The sequence below is a fragment of the Pelodiscus sinensis genome, chromosome 4, assembly GCF_052426305.1.
Source record: "Pelodiscus sinensis isolate ZL-2025 chromosome 4, ASM5242630v1, whole genome shotgun sequence".
Lineage (NCBI taxonomy): Eukaryota > Metazoa > Chordata > Testudines > Trionychidae > Pelodiscus > Pelodiscus sinensis.
In genome coordinates, this window is record NC_143055.1 from 56,120,530 (window position 1) to 56,135,997 (window position 15,468).

General features: G+C 39.6%; 1 protein-coding gene across 11 annotated transcripts in view; it reads left to right on the top strand.

Moving 5' to 3' along the window:
• Window positions 1-11,504, top strand: part of PCM1 (pericentriolar material 1) — an 87,563-nt gene extending 76,059 nt beyond the window's left edge. For 10 of the 11 annotated variants that reach the window (XM_075931153.2, XM_075931152.2, XM_075931157.2 and 7 more), the window contains 6 exons: window positions 656-813; window positions 5,142-5,211; window positions 8,311-8,567; window positions 9,126-9,218; window positions 9,364-9,487; window positions 11,182-11,504. In XM_075931153.2, coding sequence (XP_075787268.2) covers window positions 656-813; window positions 5,142-5,211; window positions 8,311-8,567; window positions 9,126-9,218; window positions 9,364-9,487; window positions 11,182-11,207 — 728 coding nt within the window. In that variant the 3' untranslated portion in view covers window positions 11,208-11,504. Of the gene's footprint in view, window positions 1-655; window positions 814-5,015; window positions 5,212-8,310; window positions 8,568-9,125; window positions 9,219-9,363; window positions 9,488-11,181 lie in introns of those variants that run through there. The other variant, XM_075931163.2, reaches the window with a different exon arrangement.
• Window positions 11,505-15,468: the final 3,964 nt, after the last annotated feature.

A 15,468-nucleotide genomic window follows, 5' to 3' on the forward strand; every position in this document is an offset into this window, starting at 1 on the left:
CCATTTATTATTTGATATATATTTATCATGTTCTCTTTTTCATCTCCTAAGGCAGATAATTTCAGTATTTTCAGTCTCTTTTCAGATGAATCTTTCCAAGCCCTAGTGGCTTTTATTCTCATTTTATTAATCTGATTCTGCAGTTCAACTCCAATTGCTATCTGTTCACTTTTCCTGGGTATTGCACCTAAATGTTTTCTCTTCTAATAGCGTTATTCCTAAATGATGTCCCTTTGTTCCACTCTTGACTACTTCTGCTTCCGTCATGGTTGCACTCCTGCTTCCATCATGGTTGCACTCTTCAAGTAGACTTTATAATAAATAAAAATACTTGGCTGCATTACAGCACAGCACTGGTATTTTGGTGTAATTGGTAGTACTTCCAGAAAGGTTTCTGTAGAGTATTTTCATTCTAGGAAAAGGCCTCACTGGAGAATTACAGGTCATTACCATTCTCCTACATGTATAATTTATCCTGTTCTGTTGAAATTCTAGGAACCTGATGTTGCCTTATTTCTTCTTCTAGAATATGAAGAGAACTTTAAAGACTGAATTTTATTTTTTGAAATACTTGTGGACAAGAATTTTAATTAACAGCCAGTGTAACTTCTATCTGTCACTAAGCTATTATGAAACCTTTGCATTGACTGACCAGGTTTGTCGAAAGCGGAAACACAAGCTTTAACTAATTATGGAAGTGGGGAAGATGAGAATGAAGATGAAGAAATAGAAGAATTTGAAGAAGGGCCTGTTGATGTCCAGACTTCACTGCAAGCCAGCAATGAAACTACAGCCGAAAATGAACAAAGACAGGTATTATCAGAGTTCTACAACTCCAAACCAAGTTGGTACCCAAAAATATTTCAATGAAGAGAAGTTATCTATGCACTGTATTCTTGAACCACTATGGTTGCTTTAAAGAAATATTATACATGGATACATGTCCTATGAAGGAACATGACCTATGAAGGAAGGCTGAAAGAATTGGGTTTGTTTAGTTTAGAAAAGAGAAGATTGAGGGGGGACATGATAGTAGTTTTCAGGTATCTAAAAGGGTGTCATAAGTATTGGTGCTTGGTTCGGTAAAATGGCAGGAGCCCCAGAGGCTCAAGGTTCAAATACCCAGTGAAAATACAGAATGATGGCAAGACAACAAGTTTTGCTAAAGGAGTGATTTATTAAGCTGAACAACTTCCTAACATTTACCTAATATAATGAACAACTACTTAATATTTACCATACAACAACTTCTAAACCCTACCTACGTTACAGCTAAGTCAAATATATACACACTTTAAAAAACTGTTTCTTTAACACTGACAATAGCAAGGGTAAAAGTTACCACAGAGCAATATATTTTCTAACCTGTCTCTTTTAAACAACTTAACAATAGTGGGGGTAAATTAAATACTTACAAACTCAGCAACAACAACACAAAGACACACAAGGAAACGGAGCATGCTCGAGATTCGTGCACCCCTTTTTAGATTCGTTGGGTGGGAGGGCAGCCTTTTGGTGATCAGTCCTAAGCCAGACTCAGATTCTGTCTTCCAATATCTGGGAGCCCTCCCGGAGCTGAGGCCTGAGAGGTTTTTATGTTCATGCCTATTACCATATTTGGTGTTGTTTGTGCTCTGGGAGTGGCATGGGAATGGTCTGGGTGTGGTGTGAGGCCCATATATGGTGTTGAGTGCTGGACTCTGACAAGCTCCATTTTATTGGTAGATAAGCCTTGTTGCTATCCATGTGATGTGGTGAGGTTGCTGAGGTAGATCTCGGCTATACGCGCCAGGCCTGGCCAAGAGAACCCATACTTGACAATAAAGAGGAGGGAGAAAACTTGTTCATCTTGGCCTCAGAGGATAGAACAAGAAGCAATGGGCTTAAGCTGCAGCAAGGGAGGTTTAGGTTGGACATTAGGAAAAAGTCCCTTACTGTCAGGGTAGTCAAACACTGGAATAAATTGCCCAGGGATGTTGTGGAATCTCCATCTCTGGAGATATTTAAGAGTAGGTTAGATAAGTAGGTTAGATAAATGTCTATCAGGGATGGTCTAGAAAGTATTTGGTCCTGCCATGAGGGCAGGGGGCTGGACTCGATGACCTCTCGAGGTCCTTTCCAGTCCTAGAATTCTATGATTTTTCCTGTCACACTTTCTTCTTGAGTTCTTGTCAATAATAGTATTTGCATGATCAGTTCTCGATCCTATCGTATTTAATACTGTTTTTTTCAATGATCTGGAAGGGAACATAAAATCATTACTAATAAAGTTGGCAGATGAGATAAAGATTGGGGGAGTTGTGAATCAAGGAAAAGGGAAGCTCACTGATAGAGTGATCCTGCTCATGTGGTAAGCAAGCTTACAATGTTTTTGTATTGCCTAAGTATAAAGCCCCATACTCTTAGGAGCAAAGAATGTAGGCCACTTTTAAAGAATGGGAGACTTTTCATATGACTCCCAAGTTTTTCTCAGAATCACTGCTTCTCAGGATAATCAGCCAAATGTGAACTCCCAGTGTGACCCTGTGGCCAAAAGGGGTAATACAGTTTTTGGATTTGTAATGCAGATAACCTTCCTATTCATACTCAAGATTATATTACTTCTCTATTCAGCATTAGTGTAACTTCTTCGGATTACTTCGTGCAGTTCTGCTGTGCACAGTTGAATGAGGATGTTGATAAATTAAAGAGGGTTTTGTGGTGCACCATGAGAGTGATAAATAATTAGAAAACATGCCTTTCAGTGACAGTCTCAAGAAGCTCAATAAAGATAAAGCAAGAGATGACTTGGTTTCAGTATAGATAACTACCTATATGGGGAACAGAAATTTTGAGAAGAGGGGCTCCTCATTATAGGAGATGAAGGATTGTAACACGATCCAATGGTTAGCAGTTGAAGCTAAACACATTCAGACTGAAAATAAGATGCTATTTTTAATAGTGAGGATAACTGATCATTAGAACATCTTATCAAGAGTTATAGTGGACTTTTCATTATTAAAACTTTTAAATATTGATTTGTTTTTGAAACAAACATATTTGCTTTAGTTCAAATAGAAATTAAGGGAAGTCCTATGGCCTGTGTTTATATGCAGGAGGTCAGACTAGATCATTTTCTTCTGACCTGATGATTAGAATGTGACATGCCAATTTTTTAATACATTTTGTGGCAGAAGACTGTGAAAACCATAATATTATCCATGATTGGGAGAGGCAGGATGCCTATGTGTGGTGAGGAAGGAAGGGTTTGGAGAAAGAGCCCACCAGGCCCTCACTCTCCTAGCCGTGGTTCTTGTTCTTACTACAGGTGATGTAACCTGGCCTGTGTAGTGGCAGTGACACTCGGGTTTAGTGCATTTAAAGTTTCTGTTGTTCATTTCCCATCTTTAGAGAATAATGTTAGTTTAGTTTGTTACACCACCTAGCTCAGTAGCCATTGGTGATGTCATAGGGTTGTTGCTTTAAAAATACCTAATGACTTGATAAAGCCTCTTTTCACCAAATTGGAAACAGAAAATTTGAGACTAATTGACTTTGAATAAGGAGGTTTTTTCAGAGAATTTTGCAGATCTCTCATACGTTTTCAACATTTTAAGTTTCATATTCATCTAGTCTCATCGTTTATCTTCATAGATTTTTAAGACCAGAAGTATAACTGATAGTCATCTAGACTGATCTGTATAATATAGGCCATCAGATTTTACACAGTGATTCCAGGATTTGGGTCAAAAACTTGAACTAAAGCATATATTATAGAGGTATCCTGTCTGGATTTAAAGCCTTCAACTGAGAGAAAATGTACCACATCCTTCACTGTTAAAATATTTTTTTTTTACATTTCCGGGCTGAATTTTGCTAGGTTAAAACTATGATTTCTTTAACACACATTTGGTTAGCATAGTCTTCAGATTCAGTCTGATTTAGTGCATCAGTTTAAAGCTTTGGCATCAGAGAATTTGTATGTCAAGTGAACTGTCCCTACGTATTCCAGTTACAGTCTCGCTGTGTTTTAAAAACCCTCTGGGAAAACTGCTATTCCAAAACTTGTATTTTATAAAGATCATGCACACCATAGTGATAATTTTTTAGTCTGTTTTGGAACTCTGAAAATCTGTATTAAAAACCCATTCTTCCCACCTTTCAAAATGCAGGGTAACTATTTCACTTTGTAGATATGGACATGAAGGTAACTTCATTTTGTCCTACAGGATTTGACAGAAAAGTTTATTCTCCTTGTAATAGGATAGCTTACAGTAAAAGAGATTTGGTCCTATTGTTACTACTCAGTTTTCTAAAGGAAAACTCCAACTATTTCCATCTTTTTTTTAATTTTTTTTTATTTGTCTTAGCATTTATGGCAAGGACATAGTTATCAAAGACTTCTTAAAAGTCCAGATACATTGTTTGGTGCTGGTTCTTTCTTCATTGTTTCATTGATAGGTCCTTGAAACTTGTAGTAGATTTACTAAAACCCCAATTTGCCTTTGCAGAAGTCATTCTATCATCCCAGTTGGTCAATGCATGCTTTATAATTCTATTCCATTTTTTTCAATCCAATTTAAGTGCACTGAAATAAATTTTACGAATCTATAATTTAAAGACCTGTACAATTACTGGCTATTCTCCAGCCTTCTAGTATGGTGGTAGATTTCAAAATAAACTTTCAGTATTTTTATATTTCAACCACTTGATTGTTAGAAATTATTGAATGAGTATTATTTGTTTCTGGAGACTTGTTCCTTAATTTACTAATGAGTGAAGGGTTGAAAGGACTTCTGAAGGCTTTTTTAAAATACAGGCATTTTGCTAAAATGCCTAAGAGATAGCCAAGTATAACTAAGAGCACCGAATGAGATAAATACTGAGGGCGGAGGAGCTTTTCATTTTGATAAATAGGCTTACAATGAGAACTAAGAAGGTAAAAGAAAAATTTAGGCTGTCAGGTTAAAACATCTTAACAGTGAGATCTTTAATCTATGGAAGAGCAACTAACAAGTAAACTGTGGAACTTACAGAATATTCAAAACCACGGATTTTGCCAGACTGGAGAGTCTCCGGACTTTGGGATAGAGAGAAGACCAGATAACTACTCAACTCTCCCTCATAGAAGTTTTTGTCTAAACATTATTTTTCCTGTTTAGATTCCAGAAGAATCTGATAAACCAAATGAATGTGAGATTTTATCTAAACAGGAATCTATTAATGCTAAAGGTAAGATCTGAATAAAGCTTTAAATTAGGTGTACAACAAAAACTTATCACTCATGTGACTTGACCTGGAAGAACAAAGAAGTAGACTAAACTTGTAAGAGTTCATTGGATTATTTTAAATTGGATTGTTTTGCTGATTCTTGCATGTGCTGAGATCTAATTATATAAAATTAGAAAAAACAAGCATTTTAAAAGGGAAACTCTATACAGTAAACTTTCGATAATCCAGCACCTTTAGGACCCAGGGGGTGCCAGATTATCGGAAGGGGGGCTATGAAGGGTCTGGGGTGGAGGGGAGGGTTGGCTGGAAACTGTGCAGCGTGGGAGAGGGCAGCGCTGCGGGACCAACCCTGCAGCACCCCAGCTACTCTGCCCCCAGCTTCTCCAAGTCAGCTGCTGGTCAGTTTCAGCAGTGGCTGACTTGGGGAAGCCTGGGGCAGAGCACCTCCAATTATCCGGCTGGCCAGAGCACTTCTGGGTTCCAGTTGGTGCCGGACTATCAGGAGTGCCAAACCACTGGATGCCAGGCAGTTGGAGTTTTACTGTATAACCAAGCTTATGTGATAGGTTTGCATTTAGGCACTTGTCCATGGCAGAACTTTCAAGTTTGTTTTGATATCATGGTTCATGCAGTTTTGATTAAATCACTCTTGTATCTAGAAAAAAAATCGATGCCATTGGACAATAGCTGATGGGGGATAATGCTTTAGTAAACTTCGGTGATAAAGCTTGAATTCCTTAATCGACACACAATTGCTGCTGTGCCACCTTCTAACTCCATGCCATTTTCATCCTTCTTTGTAAAAAACATAAGGCTTTAAATATTTACGTGAACTTCACTGTGAGAGAAATTTTATGTTAGATGGGGACTGATACCAAATCCAAATTCATATCTACTGGAGAAGTGCTGGGAAAATGTGTCAACGTTTGTTGTGTGGTTCTATAAATGTTCCGAAAATAAATTGCCCTTCTGTTCTTGGCTATTATTGGCGAAAGATGGCAAGTCTGCTGGGCATCATGATGATTGCTTCTTATGTCACCAAAGAGTTCTTTTCTGTTACAGTCAGCAGTATTCTGTTTTCTACAGCAATACCTGCTTTTCTCATAGATTGACAACTCTGTGTGTTAATTGATTCTGTAGTTCTTCAGTAGTCCTAAAAAACATTAAGAAATTTTGCACATTGTACTGTTTTAAATTATGTATGAAGGGCATACACAGACTAGGAAAAAGTAAACAATTCTGAGTACTCAGAAATTCCCCTCGGTCATAATAATAGTGTTTTAATGTCAACAAAAGTAATGTTTCCACGTACACCAGCAGTCAATTTTAACGTTGTATCTGCAACCAGGAGTAGTGTCACAAGTCTCTCTCAATATCTTTAGTGTTGCGAATATATACTGATTCATCATAAAAATACTAACCTTGCCTTCAGAAATTTGTATTATACATTTTGTTTTGTTATAAAGTTTGTGGATGATTTAAAAAAGCTAATTTTAACATCAGAATTTTAAATTAAGAAACTCAACAATTCCGTGGTTTTCAAAATTGCAGATTGATAAACTTTCTAAAACACTGCTAAAAATTACTCTGGTATAGTACCAAACAACTTAAAATGAGTATAGTTTTGCACTGTGATAATTTACCAGTAAATAATTTTGCTACCTTTATAATGAGCGAAATTCTAGATATAAAATACTTCTGTTTTTTACATCAATGTGTATATAGATATTTTATTTTAAATGACTTACCGGATAGATCAGTCTCTTGTAAATTATGACTTTATAGTATCTTTCTCTCACATATGCTTTGAAATAACTTTAAAAAAGCCTTACTATGAATGTGATCTATAAATTAGGCAGATCAAATGTTTTGTTTTGTTCTGTTTTTTTGCTTTTAAAAAATAAACGGGTGCTTGACTTCAAGGTTAGTCTTTAAACCCCAGGAAGATATTAAATGTGTACTCTCTGTACCTTAATGTATTGGCTTTTCATTATACAGTAGACTTCCGATAATCCGTCACCTTTGGGACCTAGGTAGTGCCGGATTATCGGATATGCCGGAGTATCAGGAGGTACTCCAGTGGATGGCTGTAACGGGTCTGCCAGGACCCGCACTGCATCTGGGGGTGGGCGGGGAACAGCGTGGCGAGGAGCAAACCCTCCGCCATTTTGCAGGAAGGTGGGGAAGCCCTGCGCCGTCACCAAGAGTTTCCGGGAGGGGAGCGGGCTCCCCACCCCCAGACTGCAGTAGTTATGGCCGAGCAGGGGGGTGAGGGGCGGTGCTGCAGGACCAACCCGACAGCACCCCAGCTGCTGTGCTGCTTCCTCAAGTCTGTTTCAGCAGCGGTGGACTTGGGGAAGCAGCAGAGCAGGGCAGCTGAGGTGATGGCAGGTGCTGAGCAGGGGGGTGAGGGGCGGTGCTGCGGGACCAACCTGGCAGCACCCCAGCTGCCCCTAGTCCACTGCTGCCGCTGCTGAAACTGACGAGTGGCGGACTTGGGGAAGCTGCAGAGCAGCTTGGGTGCTGCTGTGTTGGTCCCGCAGCGCTGCCCCTCTCCCCCCTGCTCAGTGATAACTATTGCAGTCTGGGGGGTGGGGAGCCCACTCTCCTCCTGGAAACTCTCAGTGGAGGCGCGGGGCTTCCCCTGCCTTCCTGCAAAACAGCAGAGGGTTCGCCCCTCACTGCGCCCTTCCCTGCCCACCCTCCACACCCCCCAGCGGGTCGCAGTGTGGGTCCTGGGAGACCTGTCACAGGGGTATAATCCCCTTCTCCCCTTCCCTTTCCCAGCTACAAGTGCCCATGGGTCTCACAGCAGCTCCAATTGTCTGGCTGGCCAGAGCACTTTGGGGTTCCAGTTGGTGCTGGACTATCAGGAGTGCCGGACTACTGGACGCCAGACATTTGGAGTTTTACTGTGTTAATTTTACTTGGCAATAAATGTTTACAAGGCTGCTAGTTCTCAAAGGTTGCAGGAATATTAATTTCTGTTCTTGTCAGACAAATAGACTCCTTGTAAATGATTGTATTATTCATATGAAGGTTTTTTTTTTTCAAAATATTAAGAAGTCATTTACTTTGTCAAATGCTTTGTGTTCTTAGATGAACAAGCTGTGCCTGCTGTTTTGCCTCATTATCTCAATGTGCTGGAAAATAAGCAACATCTCACAGTCAGTGCACCTGAGTCTGTTACTGACACCAGTGTGTCAGCAACAGAAGAGCCAAATACTTCATTACCAGTAAATGAAATTCAGACATCAGAAACAATGTGCATAGAAACCAAGTCTTTGACTGGAAGCCCAGAAAGCTCCATGGCTGGCAGCCCTGATACAGAGTCACCTGTGTTAGTGAATGAATATGTACGTATAACCTGAATTTCCATATTGTTTGTCTTAACTTTGAAATGGCCAATTTTATAGTCAAGTCTTCTTTCCAGACTCATTCAGTTTGTAGGTTAAATTGTGTATACAAGCACTTCATTTCTTTGCTTTTTAGTTATATTTTAAGAGTACAAGTTGGACCTCGCTGGGACCTGACCAGTCCCAAATGAGGGCATGTGCTGGACCAGGGGAGACCCTTCCCCACCTATGCTATTGCCCCGCCCCTTCCCTCCCCGGGCTGCTAGCCAGATGCTGCTCTTTGGGGCTCTTCCCCTGCAATGGGGCGCCTGGCTGAATCTCTCTCTCACACACATCCTGCTCCTACCCCAATGCCAGACTTCCCTATACCTGGGCTCTGTGGTACAGGAACATCTCTTGTCCTGCCGGACTACACGTATTGCCAGACCAGAGTGTCCCAGTTAAGGGAGGTACGACCTGTATATATTTGTGTATTTTAAGTACAGATATCTGAGTACATAGAGAGCAGAATCATGTACCCCTGTATTTTCCTCTTAAAATGTCAAATTCTGTCAACAGGAAGCTGGGTCAGGAAACATAAGTCAAAAGTCTGATGAAGATGACTTTGTGAAAGTTGAAGACTTGCCGCTTAAACTCACAATATATTCAGAGGTATTTTGCTTGTTTTTCTGCACCTACAAGAACCCCTCACAGAAATGAATCTTGTTTTCTAAATTGAGAGGATGGAGAAGTGCGTGTGTTGGGTGGGGGGGATATACATGATTTTGTAAATTGCTTTGTTTTATCCACTCCCAAGGCAGATCTAATGAAGAAAATGGTGGCAGAGGCCAAGACTAATAGTTTGTCTGACGAAATACTAGATAGTGATGGAATGCAAGGTGAAGAATTAGCAGGAGACTCTCAAATACTGAAAGAACCCGGTAAGAGATTTTTTAAATTCCTAACTCATGGGTATCCTTTAGGGAGAGTTAAGCTTTAATTAGGGTCTAAACCAGGGCTACTCAACTTTGGAAACCTCCACTGCAACAGTGATACAGCAAATGCCGAGGGCTGCAACTTAAGTGTGGTTGTCGATATGCAAATAGCTTCTTACACATGGGTATGCTGCTGACTTCAGTAACTTTTACCACTCAGGATAATCTCAACTGTGACTAAAGAAGCAATCCTTTTCTAATTTGAAGTTATGGTAAGGAAGGTTCTGATATAAGTTAATTACACTTATTATATGATTCAGAACTACTACTGCTAAGCCTGCTACTGTTAATTACACTTATTATATGATTCAGAACTACTTAATTTGTAGGTAACTGGGGTCAACATTGTGAATAAAGTCTTTGAATCTGTATTGACTATTTCAGCAGGGAGGTGAGATGCAGGTGGGGAAAGGAGTTAGGGATAGAAGAGGTGAAGGAGGAAAAAAATCCAAGTTGATTTAACCAGAAATTTTGATGGCATTTTTAGACATATTTCAGATGCGTAAGTGAGGAATGCTTAAATAGTAAGGAAGGGAGGTTGAACCCTTTCTCTTTTGTTCAAGATGGGAAGATGCAAAGTCACACAAACAGAAGTGGTATTTTCAGGGCTGGCCCGAGCCATTTTGGTGCCCTGGGCCCAGGTGTGCGCCGCTGCCCCTGGGGCGCACGGCGCAAGCCCAGGCCCACCCCAAGCCCAGGCCCGCCCCTGGTGCACGTGGTGTATGCGCTGCCTAGCCCAGCCTAGCCTGGCCACCGCTGCTGGCGTGCAGTACCTGGCCGTGCAGGGCCGGCGCCGCAGGGATAAGGGGGGCTGGTGCCTGTTGGTAGCTATAAGGGATGCTTCGCGCCCCTTACAGCTGCCATTGGTTGGCGCCCCGGGCAGTTGCCTGGCTCACCCACACCTTAGTCTGGCCCTGAGTATTTTAAAAGCCTGGACATACCTTGCTTATTATGGGTTTTAATTACAAGCTGATATTTTCTGGTTTACTTTCTGATTAAAAGGTTTCATATTACATTCCAGTTTACGTGTAAAAAATTAAAGTACAGTCCAATAGACTATCAGGCTAACTGACATACAAGTTCATTCTTTTGTGCTAAATTTAAAGAGATTTTCAAAACCAACTTCGTAGAATTAAAAAATAGAATTTCAAGTTTGGCTTGGGTCCTATTCTTAACTTCAGTTCACATCAGATGAAAGGGTGCTAGTATAATAGTAAGAGACACAGATATTTGAACAGTTATAAAAACTTGATATTTAACTGTATGGTATGGGAATAAGACATTGCAGTTTTCCTTCTTAATGTTGGATTCATGTAAATGTTACTATGGACTAGTCTACACAAAATTGCAATGAATTAATTGGTTCTGGAGCTCTCTGTTTATTTTGGGTTGAATATCTTCTGTCAGTTTTGCTTAAAATTTGAAACTGAATTAGGGTGCTCTTCATCTGAAATAAGAATGCTCACGTGATGGGTTGCATCGGTCACAGTGCGCAAACTGTCTGTAGTCCAACAACGAGTAGGGCTCATCTTATTAAAATGTTTTCACCCATTACTTTTAAGCAGTTATGCATCTTAACAGGTGTATATTTAATTGAGATTTAGTAATTGTTCCTGATGAGTGCAATTTTTGTTTTGCAGAAACTGCTGGAGCTCAAAGTGCATGAAAAAATTCCAGAAACTCCTTCCTTAGACCCTATCCACATATACCAGTGCATATAGAAAATTGGCACAAATGTCACTAAATTTGAATCTGTATAAAAATGTAAATTAGTTTTTGACACTACTGCATTTAGGATAGGTATGCTGACTTCCGGCAGGGCAGTTCAAACAGCTGTAACTGAATCCTTTATTTACTCTTACTGCACTGTTCTTTTTCTGTCTTAATCTTTTTTATTGTGATTTGAGTAATTTTTAAATGGTTTAAAATGTAGTTTTAAATAAAGGTTGAACTTGTCTGTAAAGCCTTTGTGAATCATTATTTTACAATTTCTGGAACAGTTCTGATGCTGTGCAAAGGCATCTAGCTCATGACAGCATGAAGGGCTCTGTAGTGAATATTTAATTGTAGCAGTGTTGTCTGAATGACATACTGTATCAGTTTTCCTGGCTCAGGACAACTAGTTTAATGGCTCTGAAACTGTGTTTACCTACTGTTACCTCACATCCACTTTCAATTACATTAATTTTAGAAGTTTCTTCTATCTTCATTTGACAGTACTTATTTTAATCATTTCCCCCTTACTTTGTGGAGGTGTTCTACACAATCAGCAAAGTTTAAGAAATAGGGAAGTGTGATTACAAAACTCAATTGATATAACTACAAGCAACTTCAATTTTATTGAAATTAAGTAGATTCATTCCCTGTGGCTGCTGGCCCTTTGCCCCTCTCCTGCCAAAATCCTATCTGACAGCCTGACCAGAGAGGTTCAACCTATATTTAAACTGAACAGATTTCCCTTCCCATCAAACACCAAACCTTTAAATTGCTAACAACTTAGTTCAGTTATGATGAGCACTTATTTAATCAAATGTTTAAGTGATGTGAATATTCATGTTTAGGTTATCAACTTATTTAAAATTAATATCAGTATATTATGGCATACCAAGTAGAAATAAAAACAGCCTGCATTATTAGCCTACCATCATTAGGATATTTAATTCCAAGTATGAGAACCTTAACTTTTGAAATTCCTGACTTCAGAACATAACCACCATACTGGGTCAGACCATGGGTGTATCTAGCTCAGTATCCTATCTCCTGACCGTGGCTAATGCCAGGTGCCCCACAGGGAATGAACAGAGCAAATAATAATAAAGTGATCCCTCCCCTATCACCCATTCCCAAACAGCCACTAGGGACACCATTCCTACCTATTCTGGCTAACAGCCATTGATGGACTTGCTCTCCAGGAATTTATCTATTTCTTTTTTCAACCCTGTTAAAAGTCCCAGTCAAAAATGTTTCACTGTTTATCCTAATGCTGTCTTCCTTGGTTGGCTACATAGTGCAGAAAGTATTCTTGAGTGCAAGAGTCTAGTAACTATATCTATTGAGTAGGTTTTTTTCCTTTATTGCTTGCTGAAAATTAGAGTGGCAGTCTTTCTCCAGTTGGGGAAAGAAGTTGAGCAGCTGCAGTGCTACTGGAGTCCAGAACTGAAGTTGTACAGAACCACTCATAACTGTTCCTTTGCACAATGGGGGGGGGGTGATTAGGAAGAGAAATGGACAGAGGAGGGAAAACCTATTCTCTACGCAAGTTAAACTGATAAGGGGGGGCTTGCTTTAAGTCAAAGGACCCTCTATACCCTGTCCCCCCAGTGTGGTATTCCTGAAGCCTATACCTATTTGTGTATGAGGTGGGAATCTTCCAGAAAATTGTTACTTAGCCATTGTACTAAAGCTTGGTTGCAGTATTTATTGGTCAAAAAGTCTTTCTTACTGCAGTTACAACAGCTAGAGTGGGAGAAGTCATAAGCGCTTTAGAAATGTATTTTTAGGCTTCCTGATTTAACTGTTCAATGAAGAACTGAGCAGAAAAATGAGCCTCTGAAAGAATTTCTCAAGGATGCACTGTTTCACTTAAAATAGTGATAGCTACACCAGACTAACACGGCTACATTTCTGAAACAAAATACAGGGCTATGTTGGACAAACGTCTCAGACACTTCGCCAAAGGATCAATGCCCACAAAACAGATATTAGTCAGGATCACAAAGAAAAAACAGTTTCTTGCCATTTCAACCACAAAGGACACTGTCTCAAGGACTTAATTACATGCATCCTGCTTCAGAAGCCTTTTAAATCTGCACTTGAAAGGGAATCCCCTGAACTGTCATTCATGCTAAAATTCAACATTCTACGCGTGGGTCTCAACAAAGACTGTAGCTATCTTACCCATTACAAAGATAGAGGTGATAATTGGGGAAGCTAATACCATTAGCTCACAGACATTTACCTTCCTCCCCCCCCCCCCATCCCCCTTCTGTTCCAAAATTTGATTTGTCTTTTTCATGTGTGTTCATTTTTTTTAATTGTATCCTTTGGTATATATGGTTGTGACTATTTTCTTCCACTATTTGATCTGAGGAAGTGGGTCTGGCCCATGAAAGCTCATCATCTAATAAACTATCTTGTTAGTCTTTAAAGTGCTACATAGTCCTGTATTTTGTTTGTTTCACTTAAGTTACATTGAGGGCTTCCAACTTGTAATTCTACAAGGAAAATTATTTAAGGTCAATTGCTACAGTATGTTCGGTGGACAGATCTAGATACCACTTCTATATCTTTGTATTCCCCCATTTTGACAAGTGTTCAGAACAACTGATGTTGTGAAAGACAATCCTGCTTTAGAGCTATTGCCTTTTGTTAAACAGAGTCTGAGCAAGTAGATAGATCTATGGAGGAATAGAGTTGCTTGTCTGTTGTCAGTCAAGCTGAAAGTGTTTGTGAGAATGCTTCACTTTTCTAACTAGTGAACTTATCCTAGTGAAGTTACATTAACTTATACAATCAAATACCAGTATGGTACTTTAAACAGGATTGCAGGAGAAAGTGGACTTTTAAAGCCCCTAAAACACTGGCTTATCACTGAACACGAGACTAGGGGAAAATGGTACAAGGAAATTAAAGACCTTTGAACGACAGCTATTGCTTAGAGCCATGGTCCCCAACACAGGGCCTGCCGTGTGTCCAGGGCTGGCGCACAGCACATACACAGCCCCGCCTTTAGGCATGTGGTGCCAAAAGATTGGGGGCCACTGGCTTAGAACAAATCAAAAATTGTATCAAAAGTAATTGGCCAAGAGCTCTTTAAGAACCAAAGGTGTATTACAATACTTCCCACCACTACTTGATGATGCATTCTACTTAGTTCTGTTTTGTAACTTGATAAATCTGCATGTACTTATTATTTTAAAACAATCTAAGCTTTACCTCTGAGTCACCAATGTAGCCTGAAGCTTTCATGGACTAACAGCACACTATTGATTTAAAAAACTAGAATGCTAGAAAATTAACAGTCATGTTTACATTTCACAGCCTGAGTAAATGTTTTTAATAGGGATCCTGTCGGAATCCATTCTTGAATGTAAAAATGTTACATTGTCAACTTAACCGGAAATATTTCCTGTGATGTGTTTCTTCCATAGCCTTGATAGGCAAAGTGATCACTTGGTAAGCAAGGTCTGTTTTAATATAGCTAAAATGTAAACAAATCCAGGAACAAGCAGACAATATATACTTGCTGGGGTGAGGGGTCTATTCCAGGAAGCAAACTAAAAAGATTTAGGGGTCATGGTGTATAATCAGCTGAACATGAACTCACCCAAACATGTGACAACTAGCCAAAAGAACTAACTTCCGGGCTGCATAAAGAGGTGGATCTTAAGCAAAAGTTCTTCCCCTGTATCTAGCACCAGGGCAGCCTCTGTTTGAATACCCGTCATGTTCTGTTGCTCATAATTCATAAAGGATGTTGATAAACTGAAGAAGGTTCACAAAACAAAGGTTTAGAAACATGCCTAATTGTGACTAGATTCAAAGAACTCTAGTTTAAAAAGACTAATGTATGACTTCATTACAGCCTCTATCTACAAGAAAACAAGTCAATAATTAGCTCTTCAATCTAGTAGACAAAAGGGCTGGAAGTTGAAGCTGGACAATTTCAGACTAGAAATAAAAAGTGAACAGTGGGAGTAATTGATCCCTTGTAAACTGAGTCTGATGGAGTCTATCCAGGGATGTAATAGTGTAGTCAATTGACATTAACCAATAAGCTTTTGCTTATCAGTTAAGTACATGCAGCTCTGCTCTGTCTTGGCACATACCAGGTCTGGAAGCTACCCTAATGTCAGGTAGTGCCAGGACTGAACCAAGCTGCCTTTCCACCCAACTCCTAATACAATTTAAATGCAGAACTACACCAG